Source organism: Aquarana catesbeiana, linkage group LG06 (genome assembly GCF_042186555.1).
Source record: "Aquarana catesbeiana isolate 2022-GZ linkage group LG06, ASM4218655v1, whole genome shotgun sequence".
Lineage (NCBI taxonomy): Eukaryota > Metazoa > Chordata > Amphibia > Anura > Ranidae > Aquarana > Aquarana catesbeiana.
Window position 1 is genome coordinate 351,724,781 of NC_133329.1, and position 22,990 is coordinate 351,747,770.

A 22,990-nucleotide genomic window follows, 5' to 3' on the forward strand; every position below is an offset into this window, starting at 1 on the left:
CATTCTGCGGATGTGGTTTGGCTCAGTGAAACCGAGCACTGGTGTTATTAAGCATTTTGTCGATTGGCTAAGCACTCAAAATATTTAATAACTGTTTTCAAAACAAGAAGCTGCTAGCCAAATTGTCAACTGCTTTACATTGCTTGCCATGCAGACATCTTATTATCACTTGCTCTCGTACAGAGATTAACAGAGGGCTTTCCTTAATGTCTCCTATTAGTAGTCTGTCGGCAGAATGACATTTTCGATGTTTCTCCCACCGTTCTCGGTTCTTGTGCCATGTGGCAGTTTTGCTTTAATTGCACAAAGAAAAGGGCAACTCAGACAAAAAAAAACCTACTTTGATAAAGGCATTAAAGGGCAAAAATACATAGCATCAAATTTGTTAAAAATAAGAGAAAGAAGTATTTTAATAGCATTACAACAGTGGTAAGCGAATAGGTACTTACAAGAGTATAGGAACAAAAAGTCCCAGAATGTTTTTCCTTTTTCTTAAAGTTATTTGCAGCTTCTGTGTTTAAAGGGTGTTTCAGTGAAAACTGGAATTCCCTTTTCTTCCTAAGAAAACTATATGTATTTAAAAAAAAAAAAAGAAAACTATATATATGAACTGTTGGATACTCCCACACTGATTTTATGATGATAGCATAGGTGTGCATAGCCTATTGCATCAGGGTGTGCACCCCAAAGCTCAAACACATATGCGTGTGTGTGCATGTGTTTAAATACTGACAGTGCCAGTAGGGCAGAGATTGGTGTCAGTAGGGGAGTGGACGGTGTCAGTATTTTTTACATTTTGTATTATTTTTTACAATTTTATTATTATTTTTTGTTTTATAATTTTTTTAGGAGCCCTGTTAGGGGGCTTTGGTGAAATATCAGGTGTCCAAACAGGGGGGATCTGCACTACACGGGTTGATTAGGGTGTGCCCGGGCACACCTGGCACACCCTGAGCACACGACTATGGATGAAAGGGAATGTAAAATGTCATCCTCAATGTCATTTTTTTAATTACTGGTATACAATTTTCATTTTAGAAATAAATATTTACTGCAGAGTGTTTCCATAACATTGATCTTGAAGGGCAATCGTACCTTTCTTTTAACATAGTTCACAAGTAGCTGCTTACCTTTTGACTGTCTCTTCCTGTTTGAGGCTTTCTATAGAGCAGTGGTTCTCAACCTGGGGGTTGGGACCCCCTCGGGGGTCAAATGATGATTTGCCAGGGGTCACCGAATCCTGGGCTGTTCCTGAAGCCCACACCGCTCTCCCAGCCTTTTCGAGGCTGCCCAGCAGGGCTGTCTCTGGAGCCTGTGGCCACCCAGCTGGGCTGTTCCTGGAGGCCAGCCACTTAGCCTCTTCGCAGCCACCCATTCAGTTCATGGGATGGCTGGGGGGGCAGAGACTAGAGGTCAGCTGACTGGTGAGGAATGTGAAGTGGAAGGGGCTGAAGGAGACCCTATCTTCTGATGTTGGCATAGGTGTCACTGCTGCGAGACACCACACAGTCGGAGACACAGTGAGTAACACTACCTGTTGTCTCTGTTATAGTTGCCATTAAAAGTCCCCACTACAGTTCTCAGATCAGCAGACCCTTTGATCAAGAGCACCTAAGTTGGCTGATCAGAACTCCCCCCAGCACTGCCACTCATCCCATCCCCCCCACCACCAAGGAGTAAGAGAAGGAATAAAAATAGAGAATACATGGAAGGGAGAGGAAAAGAGGGTGAGGAACAATGAAAAAGGGAGAGAAAGAATAAGAGAAAGAACAAGAAAGACGGCTAGAGAGAGGGATGGGGGGGGGGCAAGAAATTAGGATAGAGAGAGATAAAAAGGAAAGAAAGCAGAACAAAGAGAAAGAGTGGTACATCCAAAAATGTAACATAAGGGGTTTTAATACTGTGTGTAAGGGACTCAGGGAGCGCTAAATATTCGTGGGTTAGGGGAACAAATTACTTGTCTTGCCTTGGGTGCTGACAACACACGCTACGAAAATAACTTTACTGTTAGGGGTCCCCACAACTTGGGAAATGTTATCAAAGGGTCACGGCACTATAACAGTTGAGAACCACTGCTATAGAGCTTTATGAAGCTGTAGAATACAATTGTGTGTTCTGAATAGCAAAACAGCAGGGGATCAAGTTACACACCAAAAGTAAAGTACTGAAAATAAAACTTCATATGTTGTGAACAAGCAAGCTATGGCTTGTGAAACGCAGCAACTGTCTGTCCTGTGTTTGTCTGATACACTTGTGACAATAAAGGTACATCAAGCATTTTTTTCTGGAAATTCAAAGTGCCACCATTTCTTCATTTTATTCGCATTGGACGGTGGTGAGCCGGGGTCTGCACCTGTTATCCATTTGCACCTGAAGATTTGCCTGGAGTGGTGTGTACTCTTCTTTGGTTTCAACTGATAAAAGCCAATGAACCACAAGATGCGAATGCATGTACTCCAATAACATCATAGGGTTATCAAGTTGACACGTTTCAGGGGTGCACCCCCTTCCTCGGAGCTAGGTAGCTCTTGTCACCTTTTTTCTCTTGGTGTCAGGAAGATTGTCAGAAGTGATTAATGCTGATAGCAGGGGAACAAAGCAGCAGACAGAAATGGCACTTAGCGCTCTTAATTGAGTCAAGTAAACACTATAGAGCAGTGGTTCTCAACTTCTATCCTCAAGACCCACTAGCAGGCCAGATTTTAAGTATTACCTTGGGGAGATGCAGAGTAAAACACTGCAATCATTGAGCATCAAATGATATAATCTGTGATGTATTTCAGTTATCTTGCAAACCTGGCCCGTTAGTGGCTCCTGAGGACAAGAGTTGAGAACCACTGCTATAGAGGCATATGCTTTGTCCATATTTCATGTCTGGGGTTTACAACCACTTTAATCTGAAGATACAGGCACCTCCTGATGTCACTGTGAATTTTTAAATTAAAGGTTGATTGTTAATTATCCCTAAAGGGACCCAGTCAGGTAAACAAAAAATACTAGAGAGAGAGAGAGAGAGAGAGGTAATATATTTATCTCTCTGAAAGCCTGTGTCTCCTACTTCACCCATATTTCACCCACACCAAGACCACTGTATCATACTGCAAAAGCAGCGAAAAGAGCCTGCATACAGTGCCTTGAAAAAGTATTCATATTAATTGTGAAGTGGAAGGAAGATGATAAATGGTTTTCAAACTGTTTTACAAATAAATATCTGAAAAGTGTGGCGTGCATATGTATTCACCCCCCTTTACTCTGATACCCCAACTAAAATCTAGTGTAGCCAATTACCTTCAGAAGTCACCTAATTAGTAAATAGAGTCCACCTGTGTGTAATTTAATCTCAGTATAAATACAGCTGTTCTGTGAAGCCCTCAGAGGTTTGTTAGAGCAGTGTTTCTCAATTCTAGTCCTCAAGGCACACCAACAGGCATGTTTTCATGATTTCCCTCAGGTGAAATGGCTGTGGTAATTGCTAAGGTAATGAAAATGATCCAATCACCTGTGCAAAATAATGGGAAGCCTGAAAACATGACCTGTTGGGGCGCCTTGAGGACTGGAGTTGAGAAACACTGTGTTACAGAACCTTAGAAGACAAGTAGACAAACAGCATCATGAAGGCCAAGGAACACACCAGATAGGTCAGGGATAAAGCTGTGGAGAAGTTTAACCTCCCTGGCGGTATTCCCGAGTCTGGCTCGGGATGGAATTTCAGAACCAAAAGCGGTAACCCCAAGCTCGGGATCGCATAGCAGGATCCAGGAAGAGCTTACTTACCTTGTCCCCTGGATCCTGCGATGTCTCCCCGCAGTGTGAGCGGGTCGTCCTCCGCTCGATTCATCATGGAGCCCATCTCCATTCCCTGCAAGCGTTGCGACGCACGGGGACGGAGAACGGTGCCAAATTCAAAAAGTGAAACACACACAATACATACAGTATACTGTAATCTTACAGATTACATTACTGTAAGAAATTATTTCACCTCCCTTTTGTCCCTAGTGGTTTCGCCAGTGCCCTGCATGCAGTTTTATATTATAAAAACTGTTCTTTCTGCCTGGAAACTGGAGATTGTCCATAGCAACCAAAACCGTCCCTTTACATCAAAAGTGGTTTTAGACCAGCTAGAAAACAGCAATAATAAATTAGAATCACTTGCAGAATTGAGCGATAGTGAATTGTGGGGAGATCCGTCATCAAACACTGAAAAGTAATGACAGCGACAATTCTGCAACTGAGCAAATTTCAGTGTTTTTGATTTGATTACATTATTGAATAATTTTTATTATTATATTATTATTTGGTATAATTATTTATAGTTATTTATTATATTATAATTTATGATTTCATTTTTCAAACTTTACCGTACCCGGGATGTCTACTAGACTCTTGTTTAGACAGATTTAAGTGAGTTATTCCTAAGAATTACAGGCCTACAATATAAAACGGTAAATTTCCATGCAAAATAATTGTACCACTTTCAGCATCAAAAATCTGAAATAATCATACCGCCAAGGAGGTTAAAGCAGGGTTAGGTTATAAAATGATATCCCAAGCTCTCATGGAGCACTGTTCAATCCATCATCTGAAAATAGAAAAAGTATGGCACAACTGCAAACCTACCAAGAGATGGCCGTCTACCCAAACCGAATGGCCGGGTAAGGAGTGCATTCATCAGAGAAGCAGCCAAGAGGCCCATAGTAACTCTGGAGGAGCTGCAGAGATCCACACCTCAGGTAGAAGAATCTGTACACAGGACAATTATTATTTGTGCACTCCACAAGAGTGGCAAAAAGAAATCCATTGTTGAAAGAAAGCCATAAGAAGTCCCTTTGCAGTTTGCAAGAAGCCATGTGGGGGACACAGCAAACATGTGGAAGAAGGTGCTCTGGTCAGATGCGACCACAGTTGAACTTTTTGGCCAAAAACTAAAACTGCACATCACCCTGAACATCCCTACCATGAAACACAGCATCATATTGTGGGGATGATTTTCTTCAGCAAGAACAGGGAAGCTGGTCAGAGTTGATGGGAAGATGGATGGAGCCGAATACAGGGCAACCTTTGAAGAAACTTGTTATGCCCCATACACACGATACATACATACAAGGTTTTTCCGACGGAATTCCGCTCAAGCTCACGGTCACACAAAAGTTCTCTAAACTTTCGATCATCAAGAACGCGGTGACGTACAACACTATGACGAGCCAAGAAAATTAAGTTCATTGCTTCGGAGCGTGCATCAAATTGTTTCTGAGCATGCATGTTTTTTTGCGCGTCAGAATTGCATACAGATGAACGGAATTATCGTCCATCGGAAAAATAGAGAACCAGCTCTCAATCTTTTGCTGGCAGAAATTCAGACAGAAAAAGTTGGATGGAGCATACACACAGTTGGAATATCCGACCTAAAGCTCCCATCACACTTTTTTGACTGAAATTCCGACCGTATGTATGCAGCATTAGAGTCTGCAAAAGACTGGAGACTGGGGCGAAGGTTCACCTTCCAGCAGGACAACGACCCTAAAAATACAGCCAGAGCTACAATAGAATGGTTTAGATCAAATCATATTCATGTGTTAGGATGGCCCAGTCAAAGTTCAGACCTAAATCCAATTGAGAATCTGTAGCAAGACTTGAAAACTGCTGTTCACAGACGCTCTCCATCCAATCTGACAGAGCTTGAGTTATTTTTCTAAGAAGAATGGGCAAAAAGTTCACTCTTTAGATGTGAAAAACTGGTAGAGACATCCCCAAAAAGACTTGCAGCTGTAACTGCAGCAAAAAAGGTGGTTCTACAAAGTATTGACTCGGTGGGGGGGGGCTGAATACAAATGCACGCCACACTTTTCAGATATTTATTTGTAAGACATTTTGAAAACCATTTATCATTTTTCTTCCACATCACAATCATCTGTCACTTTGTGTTGATCTATCACATAAAATCCCAATAAAATACATTTACAGTTTTGGTTGTAACATGACAAAATGTGGAAAATTTCAGGGGGTATGAATACTTTTTCAAGGCACTGTATGTAATCAGTAAATATGACTGTCTCCATCTTTATAATAAGGTATAAAACATGTTTATAATTATTTTTTTTTAGTTTTTTTTTATTTACACTGATAATATGGAAAATCTTATTTACTTTACAAGCTGACATTTTGTATAAGTTATATCTAACCATCTAAGGGCAAAAAAAAAAAAAAGAACTCTATCTAAGTTATATTTAACACTGACTATGCATTCACTTAAAGGCTATGTTTCAAAACTAGAACATTAACTACGTCTGAGATTAAAGAAAGAAAAGCTCAGTCCATATCTATTGACTTCCTGTTTATTTCCCAGAGCTGCTTGCAGCAGGATTAGCTGCTTACTCCTGTGCCTCAATTGTAGCAGCAGCTTGGTGATGTTGCCACATACAGCTTGACAGCCAAGGCCCTGTGGGGCCTTGTTTAAAGATTGCCAAGCGAAGCTGCTCCTAGAAAGAAAATGTGCCTGATACATACAGTGGTTATAGTTTGCAAATTGATTGTTGTACATTCACTGTTCAGATCTGTGTTTTTGTTGCAGCCATGCTGTGATTCCTCCCAGTCCTATCAGATATACTGTATCTTATAAACCTGAGATTGACCAACTTGCATAAATTGGAACTATGGACAAGATAAAAACATGACATGTATGATGCAGTCTGCCAATAACATTACCATACCACTTTTTGGTATGGTCAGTGTCCTCAGTCTTCCTGTAGCATAGTTTTAGTGCCTGTCAATCCTGCCAGTAAGTCTGTTATTTTTTTAACTTTAGTAGACCAAGCTGTCCAGCAAATGTAACAGTTAGAGGGTTGATAGAAACCATTTACTACTGACAAGGAAGCTTGCAAGTATTAACTTTAATCATTTTTTTTTTAGATCCCTTATCCAAAAGGAAAAGGTCTGTTTATGTAACTGCTTAACAACTTACACTCCAGGCCAATGCTGGCACTCCTCTCTTAAAAATCCCAATTTTTTTTTTTGCTAGATAATGACTCAGAAGCCCCAAACATTATTTATATATTTTTTAACAGAGACCCTAGTGAACAAAATGTTGATAGTTGCAATTTATTATGTCACGCGGTATTCGCGCAGCCATATTTCAAATGCATTTCTTTTGGAAAAAAAACACTTTAATGAATTAAAAACAAAACAAAAAAAACACAATATTTACCTCAATTTTTGTATAATATGAAAGATGATGTTGCACTGAGTAAATATATACCTAAAATGTCACTCTTTAAAATTGTGCACACCGTGGAATGGCACCAAACTTCGGTACTTAAAAATCTCCATAGGCTATGCTTTAAAAAATGTTTACAGGTTATCAGTTTACAGTTACAGAGGAGGTCTTGTGCTAGAATTATTGCTCTTGCTCTAACATTAGTGGCGATACCTCACATGTGTGATTCGAGCGCCGTTTACATATGCGGGTGAAACCTACGCATGCATTAACTTCTGCATGCTAGCATGAGGGGACAGGGGTGCTTTAATTATATATATATATATTTTTTATTGTTATACTGTCCCTTTTGATTTTTTTATCACTTTAATTCCTTTTACAAGAAATGTAAACATCCCTTATAATAGGAATAGGGCATGACAGGTCCTTTTTTTGGAGACTTCTGGGGTCAGTGAGACCCCAGATGTCTCCTCTCTCCTGGAAAGCATAAAAAAAGAAAGCATTGATCTCTGCTTTTCTAGAAAAAATGCCAGGCAGTGTTTACATCTGCCATTCCCGGAAGTGACGTCGCTTCTGGCCTCCCAGGGTCATAGAGATGGCCGGGGACCTAGTGGTCCCCGGTCAGCTCTCTGGTAATCCAGCGCCGCTTTCTGGGAGAGCCCAGAAAGGCAACGGAGGGTGGTGGGAGGGGGGACATCCCCTCCCGCTGCCTGTAAAAGCAATCCAGCAGCTGAATAGCTGCTAGGGTGGATTTTACATTACAGGGAATCACCGGCTGAAAACAAAGATATCTGAATGATTCCTGTATCTGCAGGCATCATTCAGATATCTCAACTTCAACCTCAGGATGTCATGTGACATCCTACGGGTGGGAAGTGGTGTTTGCTGAAGTTTAATTTATTAGTCACTTGTGTAAAGACCATTTAAATCTACTAGTCCATTTAAATCTGGCCATGGATGGATCAAAATTCACGGTCCCTGCTGAAACAGCCTAATTTCGACTCAGGAAGTGTATTAGATCAACAGATGAAAATAAAGAAAAAAGCCTAAAATAAAGAAAATGAAAGTCTATTTTTATGTGTACTTTCTTATTATGTAGTTCCTTTGGGCCAAGCTGACCCAAATGAACTATTTCCTTTTATAGTAGATTTGCCCACTGCCAGGACTGTATAAACTGTATGTAGCATCAGCTACATACATTATACATCACTGTGTTTCGGCAGCAGTAGGGAGACTTCCCATCCCATTCCCAGAACAAAAATTTAAGTTAGGCTGACCGCTGCTCAGCCATTCATTGGAAGTCGTATGTTTTTATAAATTAATTCAAGGCTTCTTCTGATTGGCTGAGGTGGAGACAGCTATTCAGAGGAAGCCACGTACTCATTAATAAAAATACAGCTTCTTGTGAGTAGCTAAGCAGCACTCAGCCCAACTCTATTTTGTCTCTGCAGCAGACAGGAAGTCCCTCTACTGCTGCTGGAACACAGCACTATACACTGTATATAGCTGATGCTACATACAGTTTATACACTACTAACAGTGAGCACATCTGTTGGTAAAGGAAGTAGTTTCTTTGGGCCAGCTTGGTCCAAACAAACTATTTAAAGTGAAAGTAAACAGAGAGTAATGCCGCGTACACATGGTCGGACTTTGCGGCAGACTTTGCCCGGCGGACTTTTCAACGTACTTTACGACGGACTTTCTGAATGAATGGACTTGCCTACACACAGTCCACCAAAGTCTGTCGAATTCGTACGTGATGACGTACGACTGGACTAAAACAAGGAAGTTCATAGCCAGTAGCCAATAGCTGCCCTAGCGTGGCTTTTTGTCCGTCGAACTAGCATACAGACGAGCGGACTTTTCGACCGGACTCGATTTCGACTGATTAATTTAAAACATGTTTCAAATCTAAGTTCGTCCAACTTTTGAGAAAACAAAGTTCGCTGGAGCCCACACACGATTAAATTGTCTGACGAAATCCAGTCCGCCGGGCAAAGTCTGCCGTAAAGTCCGCTCGTGTGTACGCGGCATTAGGCTTTAATGCAGCCACAACATCTATATATCGGTTAGTTGTAATATACTACATTTTTGTATTTAGGCTTAGATACAATTTAAAATAAAGTGGGTGAGAGAAACTCAACTTATTTAAGTTAATTTCTTACATTTACGATGAAGGTTTTTGATTTAATTAATCAACAATAGTTTTTTTTAAGTTAAAGCGGAGCTCCAGGCTCCCTCAGAAAAAAAACAAAAGTCAGCAGCTACAAACACTGTAGCTGCTGACTTTTAACATTAAAACACTTACCTGTCCAGGGATCCAGCCATGTCTTCACCCGAGCTGATTTTTAAATCGGCTCATAGATGCTGCCCCTGCCATCTTGGGTAAGGGAAACTAGCGGCATCAAAGCTGGTCCGCTACTGCGCATGTGCGAAGCGAGCTGCACTTTGTGAATGGCCCAACGGCGGAGGAAGGAGGAGGAGGGGTTGAACTTCTGGATGAGTTCCCTGTGGTGAAGTCAGCTGGAAGTGACCCCCCCGAAAGGTGCCAAATGTGGCAAAGGAGGGGGGAGGAGGCAAATAAGCGGTGCTTCCCCTTTTGGGTGAAGCTCCGCTTTAAAGTGTTTTGTGGGTAAAAACAAAATTGCAAGTAAACTTTTGTGTGCTCACCTTTCTTATTTGCAACAGTATTTCTTCCAAATGTTATGTACAATTTCCAAGAGTTAGTGCTTCTTTTCAAGGAATTTTGTGGACGAGGATAAGGAGGGCTCACTGCTGGATTAGATTGGTTATATGTAAAGCTTGGCCACAATATGCAAAAACAGCACCGTATTTTACACTGGTTCTGAAAACAGAAAAAACCTACTATCTACTAGTTTAACATGTTGATATATTTGTATATAGCTTTGTGTTAAAAGTGCATATAAAGCCCAAATTTTTTTTTTTGCCATCTGTGTTCCAATGGGAAAAATCACCTTCACTTCCTGTCCCAAAAACACAACACAAATAACTGTCATCAGAACCAGTGTTTCAATTAGAAGCGTGTCCCTATGTTTGTATTGGATTTCCCACCATGAAAATAAAACAACCAAATCACTCTTGTAGAGTGCAATATTAAAAAAAAAACAACGGTAGGTGCTGTAACCTCTCTACTCAAAACGTAAAATAAAAATCTGCATACATTTTAATAATAAAAAAATCTCACCTTCAATTGTAAGCAGTGGTGACAGCAGGTATACTAATTTACATCTGCAATTAATGCCGACAGCACTATTGAATTATTTACCGCCCTCATCTACTGTTGTCTCATTTCATTGGTTTAAGCCCATAACAGCAATTGTAGGTTTTGATTCTTTTTTACTGAAATCTTGTAAATTAACACAATTAGTAGAGCATCTTCCCATTAATTAACTGGTGTGGTTCTGCTATGGAAATTTTGAAAACAAGACGAGTCAGTGGGGAATCGACTTGCCACATTGTTGGCAAACTGTCTCTTGCTTAAGATCATGTTTTGTGTCAAGTGAAACATTAATGATTTTCAGCTGAACAGATGAACAGCAAAAGATTTAGGAAATATCAAACTGATTGTTATGGGCTATCTTGCAAAGTGATTTAATTTAAAATAAGCCAGGGGACAAGGATGTGTGTCACTTAGCAAGTCAGCTGAATACCATGCAATTTATAACAAGACAATCAATTATACAAAATTCCGTCTATAATATTTTCTATGTCCTTATATAAATTGGATTTGTGTTTGATATATAACAGCCTCAAGAAACATCTCTTACATTATGGGCTTAAAGATGAACTCCAGATACGAAAGACTCTGATTATAGCAGTTCTGTGGTCAATAATCCAGGTTAATAATTCCAGGTTTTATTGTCAAAGCTTAAATAAACAAGCTGAAGTTAGCAGCTGATTGGCTACCATGCACAGCTGCACCAGATTTTGCACTCTCCAGTTTTAGTAAATCAACCCCTAAGGCTCCTTTCACACGGGCTTTCTGATCAGGTCTGCCTGTCAGTTTTTCAGGCAGACCTGATCGGAGGCTGACACCCGCTTCTATCCGATCTGATTCTTTCCAGACGGATGGTGATCTTATTTTCCATTTGGATGGGAATGGAAGAAAACGGACAGGTGGTCCATTTTCCTCTGATCTCCCCATAGAGAAGAGTGGGACTTTGACACTTCCATCTCTGCACAGTGAGCGGAGACAGACCTGTCATTCGCCTGTTCTGCGGGAATCAATAGATTGATCCTCCACTGAGCAAAGCGGAGTCCGCTGGGCAGAATGCCCGTGCGAAAGGACCCTATGTCTCCAGTTTACAATATTGAGCTTGACAATTTTTTAATTTGAGTTGTGTCCCCCCATCCTTTGTTTAGGTACAACAGGCTGGACTTAGTTTTTTAGGCAAATTACCTTGGCCATCTGAGTTTTCTTTATCTCTGTATGGAGAATCCACAAGAGGCCACAGGGAATAGATAAACTGAACCATGTGCCCACTCCATAAGCATTTATGATGATCTGGGAGTTAGGACAATAGCTGTTTAAAATGTAAAACCTAAGTTTCATTTTTTTTAAGATCGGGAATAATACTTATACCGTGTACACACGATCGCACATTCCGATGACAAAATCCATGTTTTTTTTCCAATGGATGTTGGCTCAAACTTGTCTTGCATACACACGGTCACACAAATCTTGCTGGAAATTCCGAACATCAAGAACACGGTGACGTATAACACGTACGACCAGCTGAGAAAAATGAAGTTCAATAGCCAGTGTGGCTCTTCTGCTTGATTACGAATTTTGTGCGTAGGAATTGTGTACACACACTCAGAATTTCCGGATTTTGTTGTCGGAAAATTTGAGATCCAGATCTCAAATTTTGTTTGTCAGAAATTCCGACACAAAATGTCCAATGGAGCCTACACACAGTCGGAATTTCCAACAACAAGCTCCTATCGAACACTTCCCATCAGAAAATCTGACCGTGTGTACGCGGCATTATACATTGAATGAGAAGTTTCCCATTGTGCAGGTGGCTGCTCTCTTAGTTGAAATTTTCTGCCCTCTGCTCCCCCACATACGACTGCAGTGGTATTTTTAGTGCTTCGGGGGTTAATAGAAGTCGCTGGACCGGTCACAGGCACAGGTTAAGAGTGGCAACTATTGCACGCTTCCTGTCCTACTCCTTCATTCACAGAAACTGAAATATAGCTTTCAGCAATGAAACTCGCTCTATAAATGAAAGATGGATGGATGAATGAGAGATCCCCCTCCTGCATCCATGGTAGAAAGACAATTAGGTCTAAAGTTGGTGGTAAACAGTGCTTGATCCCGTCAAACTTGGGGATTTGATCTTTTTCCATGGCATCCATTTTGGCATGGATCATAGAATGGGTTACTCTATGTTTGGTCTCAGCTACAGCTAAAGAGGGTTTTTTTCAAGGACTAGCTTGAGTTTGTTTCCCAGCTATGAGAAGGTTACATGACAGAGTGTCAGGTTTTAGATTAAGAAGTGCTATGGCTGGGTCTGGTTGTACAGAGATGTCAAACAATTTGGTAGCATGAGCAAAAATATCATTCCAGAAGTCTTGGACTATTGGGCATGTCCACCAGATATGAAGGTGTGCACCTTGTTCCGAACAACCTCTAAAACAGAGAGCTGAGTAGGATGGGGCAAATTTGGCTATTCTTGAAGGCACTAGGTACCAGTGGGTCAGTACTTTATAATTGGCTTCTATTGCAAGGATATTGGGTGAGGATGATTTAGTTGTTGACCATATCTCAGACCAGTCTGTGATGTCGAGGGTGCGTCCTAGGTCCTCCTCCCATTTCTGTGTGTATTCAGGTTTATCCAAGTCGAGCTTAACTAAAAGTTGGGAGTAAAGGGATGAGATCAATCCTCTAGCGTGTGGTTTATTGGATATATTTTATAGCAGAATGTAAAAAAATATTGTTTGTTTATAGCGCAGAAAATAAAAAAAACGCAGAGTTGATCAAATACCACCAAAAGAAAGCTCTATTTGTGGAAAAAAAATCCATAAATTTTATTTGGGTATAGCTTTGCATGACTACGCAATTGTCATTTAAAGTGATGCAGTGCTGTATTGCAAAAAATGGCCTGGTCATGAAGAGGGGTAAATCTTCCGGAGATCAAGTTATTAAAGAAATATTTTCAAAAACAGAAAATATTTGTACATAGGTAACTACTGTATAGTGAGACTCATTTAAAATAGTGTTTTCTGTTTGAATGTTCTTATAAATGTTTGATTTTAAAATTTAGTTGGATCTCACTTATAAGTAAACCTGTTCTAGATGTGCCTAGCTTTGCTGTGGCTAGAGACTTTGAAATCAATGGCAAAAAGACTTTCTTTGTCAGAGCACCTTCTTTTAACCTCAGCACATTTTGAAGTGGATTGAGTAGCACAAACAACATATTATTCTTTATACAGATTCATTTTTCCAGCTTTTAGCTGTTTGACCAGCAGTGGAAAGTGATGCCATAGCCTCGTCTGTTTTGGTCTCCCTCTGAGTCTATTTAGTTACAGCTGCAGCATGAACCAGCAGGGGAATTGTTAATTGTTAGGGTACTATAACTATAGTGATTGTAGTGACAGCATCTGCAGGGGACAATTGTGTTAGAATCTGCCATGCAGCCTGGGCCCCTGAAAACGAACCAAGCTCCAGATGTGTGCATGTACTATGCTGCTCATAATCCAGCATTGTAGAAATCTTTGGAGATCTGGACACAACTGTTTACATTTCAGGTTGGCAATATGCTCTGTGCAATTTACTAATACATTGCCAGCATTTTTGGATTTAAAAATTTAAAGCCCCTAGGTTTTCTAAACTTGTCAGTGTAGTAAAACTGGTTTTCAACAATGACTGTAGAATAAATCCCTTCTTTCATATAGATTCATTTCAATTCTTTTTTCTGTTAATGATCAATAAAGATAAATGGAATTTCTTTGCCATTTTCCTTCCTTCCTTCCTTCCTTCCTTCCTTCCTTCCTTCCTTCCTTCCTTCCTTCCTTCCTTCCTTCCTTCCTTCCTTCCTTCCTTCCTTCCTTCCTTCCTTCCTTCCTTCCTTCCTTCCTTCCTTCCTTCCTTTCTCCTGTCCTTCACTTCTATTCTCTTTTTATCTTTTCTTTCCCTTCTTTTTCCTTCATTTTTATCTGTTCTTTCCCTTCTTTTTCCTTCATTTTTATCTGTTCTTTCCCTTCTTTTTCCTTCATTTTTATCTGTTCTTTCCCTTCTTTTTCCTTCATTTTTATCTGTTCTTTCCCTTCTTTATTTTCTGTTCATATTTTTCTTTTATCTCTTTTTTTTTAATTTATTTACTCTGTTATTCACAAGCAGCATTTAAAATGTAAAAGTGATTTATAGTCCATTGCATTGATTTACTAAAGGCAAATAGGCTGTTCACTTTGTAAGGAAATTTCCCCCCTAGCTTAAAGGATAAGTTCAACTTTCATAACATGTTACAAACAGACCCGGCGCCACACCCCCCTGTTCCCCCGCTGTGACAGCTAGCAGGATCTTCTCCCCTGCTAGACATCAAAATTAAAAAAAAAAAAAAAAAACACGGCGGGACTACACCCACCCATCCAACCGCATCACTCATTCACAGTGTTCTGTAAATGGAAAACAACAAGGTCCGGTAGCCTTTGTGCCTATCGGCTTGGAGTTTTCAATGAACTACCACGGAGCTATAGTAGTTCACTGAGTCTTCCTGTCAGAATGTATTGGCTTCCTTGTACAAGATATGAGCAGGCTGATACACTGACATATCTGAAGGAGACCTGCACGGCATCGGCTATCTGCTGATCGCTGGTGCAAAGCTTTGCAGGCTCCCAAAACAAAAAATAATAAATGCTAATTTTTTTACCTGCAAAACAAAATGTGCATTTATTCATTTTGGTCAAAAAGTAAACTTATCCTTTAATGAATGAGGTGAAACTCTGCTGATTTCTATCACATGTGCAAGTAAAAATAAGGCCCCTTTCACACATGCTCTCCGATCAGGTCCGCCTGATCGGACGCTCTATTCACCCCTATGGAGTGACGGATGTCAGCAGTGACATGTCCGCTGACATCCGGCGTTATCCGATCCACTAAATCCACACAGATGGAAACCCTATTTTCCATCCGTCCAGCGGATCTGATGGAATCAGACGAAAACGGACAGGTGGATCCTTTTTCGTCAGCACTGTGAACCGAGACTGACCTATCATCCATCTGCTCAGTGGAGATCAATGAATCGATCCTCTGCTGAGAAAGCGGAGTCCGTCAAAACGGGTATGCCATGAATGAAAGGACCCTAATGCCCTGAAAACACGATCGGACATTGATCGGACATTCCGACAACAAAATCCATGGATTTTTTCCAACGGATGTTGGCTCAAACTTGTCTTACATACACACGATCGCACAAAGTTGTCGGAAAATCCGATCGGTCTGAATGCGGTGACGTAAAACATGTACGTCGGGACTATAAACGGGGCAGTAACCAATAGCTTTCGTCTCTTAATTTATACTGAGCATGCGTGGCACTTTGTGCGCCGGATTTGTGTACATACGATTGGAATTTAACTGATCGGATTTTGTTGTCGGAAAGTTTTATATCCTGCTCTCAAACTTTGTGTGTCGGAAATTCCGACGGAAAAAGTCTGATGGAGCCCACACACAATCGTAATTTCCGACAACACAATCTGATTGCACTTTTTCCGTCGTAAAATCTGACCGTGTGTAGAGGGTATACGTGTTTTTTTTTTTTTTGCAAATTGAATTTTCACCACATTTGCTACGCAAAGAAAAAATTCCTTTGCAAAGCGAGCAGCCTATTTGCCTTTAGTAAATCAACCATATTCTCTTGGTGAGTGTCAATGGTGGGCTTACATATATATATATATATATATATATATATATATATATATATATATTCATTTATTTACTCTACCATTTTAGAACTTTATTAGAAGTAATAGCAGCAGCAGCAACTTTTACAATTTGCAGTGGCAGAAATTCCTCTTGAGTTCTGTGCTATTTATATCCCCCTTGCTCCAAAAACCTATTCAGTGGCCTCCAGCTGTAACAGCTGGAGGGTAAAGCTAAAAAAAAAAAAAAAAACTTTTAGGGGGTTAGTGCAGTTTAATACCTGCACCCTAGAGATGTGCTGGAGAAACAATCCAACACACAAGCATTACTTGTTTTTTCCCAGCAGTTTGACAACAGAGCAAAAAGAAAGCAGTTGTAATTCATACCAAGTTGTAGGCTTTGTGTGATGAAAGCGACAGACCGCTGCCTAGGAGATTGCTTTGCTGCACTCCACGAAGCAGATTTGAAACTGTCGTGGACCACTTTAGATGAGAGTTGGATTATGGAATGACCTGCAATGTCTGTGTCATATTGTTCTGCACAGGGTGCATTATGCTGTGCTAACTAGGTGTTCAGCACCAAATAAGAGAGGTATCCTAGATGTGATCTGTCAGCTGTGTCTCATATTTTTAGATTGGAGGAAAAAAGAAATATAAAACTGAAAGTGATATTGTAAAGACAGAACAGCTGCATGCAGTAAGGTGTCAGAAAATTGATGTATTTCTTATATATTTCTTATAAATTATGCTTTCTAAATACATTTGGGATCCTAATTATAAATTGTGGCAACATTTTTTTCACTGCATTTTTCCTTATTTTAAAAATTGAAGCTAGTATTGTCAGTGCCAAAGTGCATTAGTGTCAAGTGGCAAAAAATGTTTACAATCTTATCAAAAATGTGCCAAAATGAGGCAAAAAATGTTGAGAATAAGGGCTTAGAGCCGTGTTTAGGCTGTCAAAATCACTTGGCAAAAAACATATAAAAAACGTGATTCAAATATTGTTCACAAACAAAATTAGCAGTAAATTAGCTTTATGAAGATGCAAATACAAAAACTCTAAAAGGCCTACCTTTAAGCTATATAGATATGCCCTTATACCATTAAATTTAGAGCTTTTTAAGCTTAAAAAAAGGGGCTGAAGTGAGATTAACCCATACTGGCCAATGAAAAAGTATTCTTGACTCGTTTAATGTTTTTTTTTAACTGAAACCTGATTGGTTGTTATTCCCTACTTCAAATTAGCATTGCTTTTTGTAACACCTAAATAAAAATATATAAAAAGATTTTAGTATACAAAAGTATGTTGATTTTTCACTATTGTGTTTTATTTCTTCTACAGGCTTGAAGATGCAGTGGACGCCAGAGCATGCTCAGTGGCCAGAACAGCATTTTGATATAACTTCAACCACTAGGTCACCAGCCCACAAAGTTGAAGCATATCGAGGTCACTTGCAGCGTACCTATCAGTATGCCTGGGCCAATGATGACATCTCTGCTTTAACAGCATCAAATCTGCTAAAGAAATATGCAGAGAAATATTCTGGAATTTTGGATGGTTCCATGGAACGGCCCATTCTGAGTAATTACACCGAAGCTCAATCAGGTCTTGTAAATGGCCGGAAAAATGAAGGTGAACCTTGGCAGAGTTCCTTGAACCCTGAGGGTGTATATCCTATGAACTGTGTTGCTGATGTTATTGCAGCAAGCAAAGCTGGAGTACCTCCATCCGATGTTTCTGCCAGCATAGGTAGTTCTCCTGGGGTGGGAAGCAACCTGACAGAATCTAGTTATTCCAGTAGTACATGTGGAAGTCACACAGTACCAAGTCTGCATTCAGGGCTACCATCTCAGGAATATGGAGCAGGATACAATGGATCCTACCTGCATTCAAGTTACAGTAGCCAGTCTGCCTCTGCACTGCCATCGCCTCACCCATCTCCACTTCATAGCTCGGGACTTCTACAACCTCCTCCTCCACCTCCACCTCCACCAGCTTTAGTGCCAGGCTACAATGGGGCCTCAAACCTATCAAGCTACAACTATCCACCTGCTGCTTATCCCCCGCAATCCACTGTTGGCTCAGGCTATAGTCCTGGAAGTGCCCCTCCTCCCTCAGCTTACCTCCCTTCAGGCATTCCTGCTCCTACTCCCCTTCCTCCCACTACTGTACCTGGCTATAGCTATCAGACCCATGGGTTGACCCCAATAACACCGTCTTCTTTGTCTAACAGTTCTGCCAGCTCTCTTAAAAGAAAAGCTTTCTACATGGCAGGGCAAAGCGATTTAGATCCCAGCTATGGAAATTATAGTTACAGCCAACAAAGAACCTCACATAGCCCTATGTATAGAATGTCTGACACAAGTATTTCTAATTCAAATAGGGGAAATGGCTTTGATCGAAGTTCTGAAACAACATCATTAGCCTTCAAGCCAACAAAACAGCTGGGACCTGGTGACCAGCAAAGAAAATTTACCAGTCAGTCAACTAGAGCTCTCACCCCACCTTCATACAGCACTGCTAAAAATTCAAGATCAAGTGAAACTTTTGGAAAATACAACTCTTCTGCAATTAGTGAGCACAGTGATGACCACAGGCAAATGCTCCCACACTCTCTACAAGGCACTGGAATTCATACAGCTACCTCATCCAACCACTCTGTGGACGAACAGCTGAAGAATACCGATACACACCTCATTGACCTTGTAACAAATGAGATTATCAGCCAGGGACATCCAGTTGATTGGGATGAAATTGCTGGTCTTGATTTAGTGAAGGCCTTTATAAAAGAAGAAGTTTTATGGCCTGTAATTCGGTCAGATGCATTCAGTGGACTCACTGCTTTGCCTCGGAGCCTTCTTTTATTTGGACCTAGAGGGACAGGCAAAACTTTACTGGGCAGGTGCATAGCTAGTCAGCTGGGTGCCACATTCTTTAAACTTTCTGGCTCAAATATTGTCACAAAGTGGATAACTGAAGGTGAAAAGATTGTTCATGCAACATTCCTTGTTGCAAGGTGTCGGCAGCCCTCAGTGATTTTTGTTAGTGACATTGACATGCTTCTCTCTTCCCAAGTGAGTGAAGAACATAGTCCTATAAGTAGGATGAGAACAGAATTTCTTATGCAGTTAGATACTGTTCTATCTTCTGCTGAGGACCAAATAGTTGTAATCTGTGCCACAAGTAAACCTGAAGAAATAGATGAATCTCTACGGAGATACTTCATGAAAAGACTTCTTATTCCCCTTCCTGACAGCACAGCCAGACATCAGATAATAATACAACTGCTATCACAGCACAATTACTGTCTCACTGACAAAGAGGTTGCACTCCTTGTCCAGCGCACAGAAGGTTTTTCTGGACTGGATGTGGCTCGTTTGTGTCAGGAAGCTGTGGTAGGCCCTCTTCATGCCATACCACCTTCAGAACTTTCAGCCATTATGCCTGGCCAGCTGCGACCTGTAACATATCAAGACTTTGAAAATGTATTCTGCAAGATTCAGCCTAGCATATCACAAAAAGAACTTGATACATATATTGAATGGAACAAAATGTTTGGGTGCAGTCAGTGACAGACTTGAAATGCTGGCACACAAACATAGATGATATAGGGAACTAAATCCCTTTTTGGCAGTGGCCTAACTGTTTAAGGTACCAAGACAGCCCAAGTAACCTTGCATCTGCAGAGTGATGGTAGACTTGAAATAAATGTGCATCAAACAGCCAATGTTCTGAATTGAATCACATGGGACAATGGGTATGTGTTGATGCTTAGTTGTGTTCAAGCAAGCCAACACTCCAAAAGACGTAGGGTGGAAGTAGGTTGGCATTGGAAGGACGTGAACCTGTTTGTTGATTCCATTCTGCTGTTCTTGAGATTTAGTTGCTGTCAAGTGCCTAAACTGGTGCTTTATTTTATGTTTTTGTTTGCCTCACAATTACATTGGTGGCATGTGCTAATATGAAAAGCTTTAACTTCAAACATTACTGGACTATAGATGAACAACTGAGTTAAAAAACAGAGAACCAGATTTCTGCCATTGTACGAGCAACAGTATTCCTCAATCCCCTCTGTTCTGCGGAACAGTAAAACAGGGAAAAAAAATAATCTGGACCTTAATTTCTGCAGTTTCTTTATGTTAATGTTCTGTCTGCAAAAATGACAAAAAAAACCTCAGGAAAGTTGATTTGTACAGTACCTCAAAGGAATGTGTTGAAAGCACTATTTACTGCTGAGCAAGATGGTTGGTGTCATTGTTGCTTTATATTATAATGTATGTTTACCTCAAAAATTGGAAAGTGGCATGGAAAATTACTTTGAATGTATTTGGTTGATTCTAAAGAAAAATGGCTGATGTATCGTCATGTTAATTTGTAGCTCATATCTCCCTATGTAAATGAAACCTTATTAAGAATTACCAGTTATTATATTAAATCAAAGACATTTTCTAAAGTAAGTTGAGAGGATGACTATGTTCTTTATTTGGATTTTACTTTTATGGTTCAAAAGAAAGTGTCCTAAATGAACTCAGCTTCAGTCTAACAGCTGTAAAGATAATGGTGACTGGCTTTATTACCTGAATTATTTTTACAAATATTTACTGGTAAGCTTTGACACTGTAGATAGCCTTTGAATTTCTTGGCTATATATTAGTTTCAACATCATATGTTGTGTAAACTTCCAGTTGCCACATTGGTCAGGAAGACCAGCAAATTGGTTGTAGTCTATCTAATCATTAGGCACATTCAAGAATGATAATTTCAATCTAAGTAATATACCTAAACAATACAATATGTATAATACCTAATTATTAAGGATTAAGGGTGGTATGCAAAGCTGCAATGTTCCAAAGTCTAATTCAGATAGGCTGAATCGTTCTTAATCAAGACACTGCAACCAAAAACATGGAAAGTAAATAGCATTTTAAGAGGTGTTTTGTATTATTTGTTTTCATTTTAAATAAAAATTGTAATATGGGGATCTTGTTGCTATGTGTGGTTTAGAAGACATACATTTTTAACATGTTTGACCATCATTAGCCAACAAGAGAAATCTTAAATTGCACGAATAGACTTTGAAAGTCTTAATAAACCATATGCCCTTTCATCTCTAAATAACTATCTTGCTGATGCTCTTTTTTTTCCGAACTGGAAAAGTTAGCTTTATTGGATAATTTTAATTTTACAAATATACCACTTTGTTTTATATGTTAATAGTGAAATATATTGTGTGAAAAATGCCCCAAGTTGCTATTTTTTTAAGACAGCCTCTATAGGCTTCAAAGAGTCAACCCTTGTTTTTAATAGTTGTATTATTTGTATTATTTTCCTGTGTACATTCACTGTGTATTTTACCTTGTTTGAATGCTGTCTAATACTTATGACATTTTTTCCTTTTTTTTCTATTCCTGCTAACTTTTACCATCCTCAATTGTGTCTTGGTTTTGTTTATTTTTGTGGTTTATTTGTTCACTACTTATAATGACAGCTAATTGATGTTGGGTGATGTCTCTGGTCGAGGAGCAGTGTACAGGCTTACAGATGTCCATGCCTGCCAACTCATGAACAGAACAACCTGGCTTTTTTGAATGTAATGTTTTGTTTACTTTAAATGGAGACAGTAACAATGCTGTTTCAAAGCACTGGCTATTGATGTACATTTAAGAAATTAAATAAATGCACTGAACGTCGTAAAGAAGAATTTACATTACATTTTTTGGTTCTTTTGTTTCTGCAAAAATGGGTTTAAACTAACTAAACAAACTTCATCTTGCACATCCAAAGAAACAATCACTTTGAAAATTGAATCTGTTTTCCAAAAATAAAGGGTACCAATAATATTATTCCGATTGCATGTTTTTGTCTTTTTTCTTCAAATCCTAACTTTATTAGCAACTTTTGAAAGTGTCATCTTGGACTCTATCAATGCAGACCACTCAGCAAAGTTTTCATAGATACCTAAACCTTGGATTGCGGGCACAATTTGTTCCAGAAACATGCTTGTAATCCAAAACACATGTATATCAAAGCGAAGGTCCCCTTAAGAAATAATGGAAACTTAGATGATTCGTTCCACAACCATTTATTCCTAAATCCTTCAGTTTATAGTCCATATAAAAAGATTATAGCAATGTGATAGGTTGTATAACCATAAAATGCCCGTCCACAAATGGCAGCCTCAACAAAGGGGATTAGAAGCAAAATCCAGCAGGAGCTGCAGAGTAGAAAAGATAAGAGAGGCGCCTCTAAGTGTAGCAGAATGGTTACATTTAATGAAGGTACAACATTTAGCAACTCACATGGTTGATGACTAAAAGAGGCACATCTAAGTATGCAGGCATCCGGGGTAAAGCTCTCCACATTGACCATCCTCCACACCGCCTGCTCTCACCGCTATCAGTCTGCAATCATGACCGGGAAGATTACCCTGCAGTAGAGCAATCTGAAAGCGAGGCTTTAAGCACTCATGAAGCATAGCGTGGAAGGGATGACGTCAATGGCGGTGCGGAGGACAGTCTATGAGGACAGCTTTACCCCAGATGCCTGCATACTTAGATATGCCTGTTTTAATCATAAACCATGTGAGTTGCTAAATGTTGTACCTTCATTAAATGTAACCATATTGCTACACTTAGAGGCGCCTCTCTTATCTTTTCTACTCTGCAGCTCCTGCTGGATTTTGCTTCTAATCCCCTTTGTTGAGGCTGCCATTTGTGGACGGGCATTTTATGGTTATACAACCTATCACATTGCTATAAGGCACCTCTCTTCTCTTTTATACTCAGTTGTGACATGACGCTACTTGTATATCAAGACATCGCTCGTTTATCAAGTCAAAATTTATTTTAAAAAATTGCTTGTTTTGCAAAACACTCTTAAACCAAGTTACTTTCAAT

The 22,990-nt window shown here is 39.8% G+C and overlaps 1 protein-coding gene across 2 annotated transcripts in view; it reads left to right on the forward strand.

Annotated features, from left to right (window-relative positions):
* FIGN (fidgetin, microtubule severing factor) overlaps positions 1–22,197 on the forward strand; it is a 248,624-nt gene extending 226,427 nt beyond the window's left edge. For both annotated transcript variants that reach the window (XM_073634029.1, XM_073634030.1), the window contains one exon: positions 17,436–22,197. In XM_073634029.1, coding sequence (XP_073490130.1) covers positions 17,436–19,666 — 2,231 coding nt within the window. In that variant the 3' untranslated portion in view covers positions 19,667–22,197. The remainder of the gene's footprint in view (positions 1–17,435) is intronic.
* The last annotated feature ends 793 nt before the right edge of the window (positions 22,198–22,990 follow it).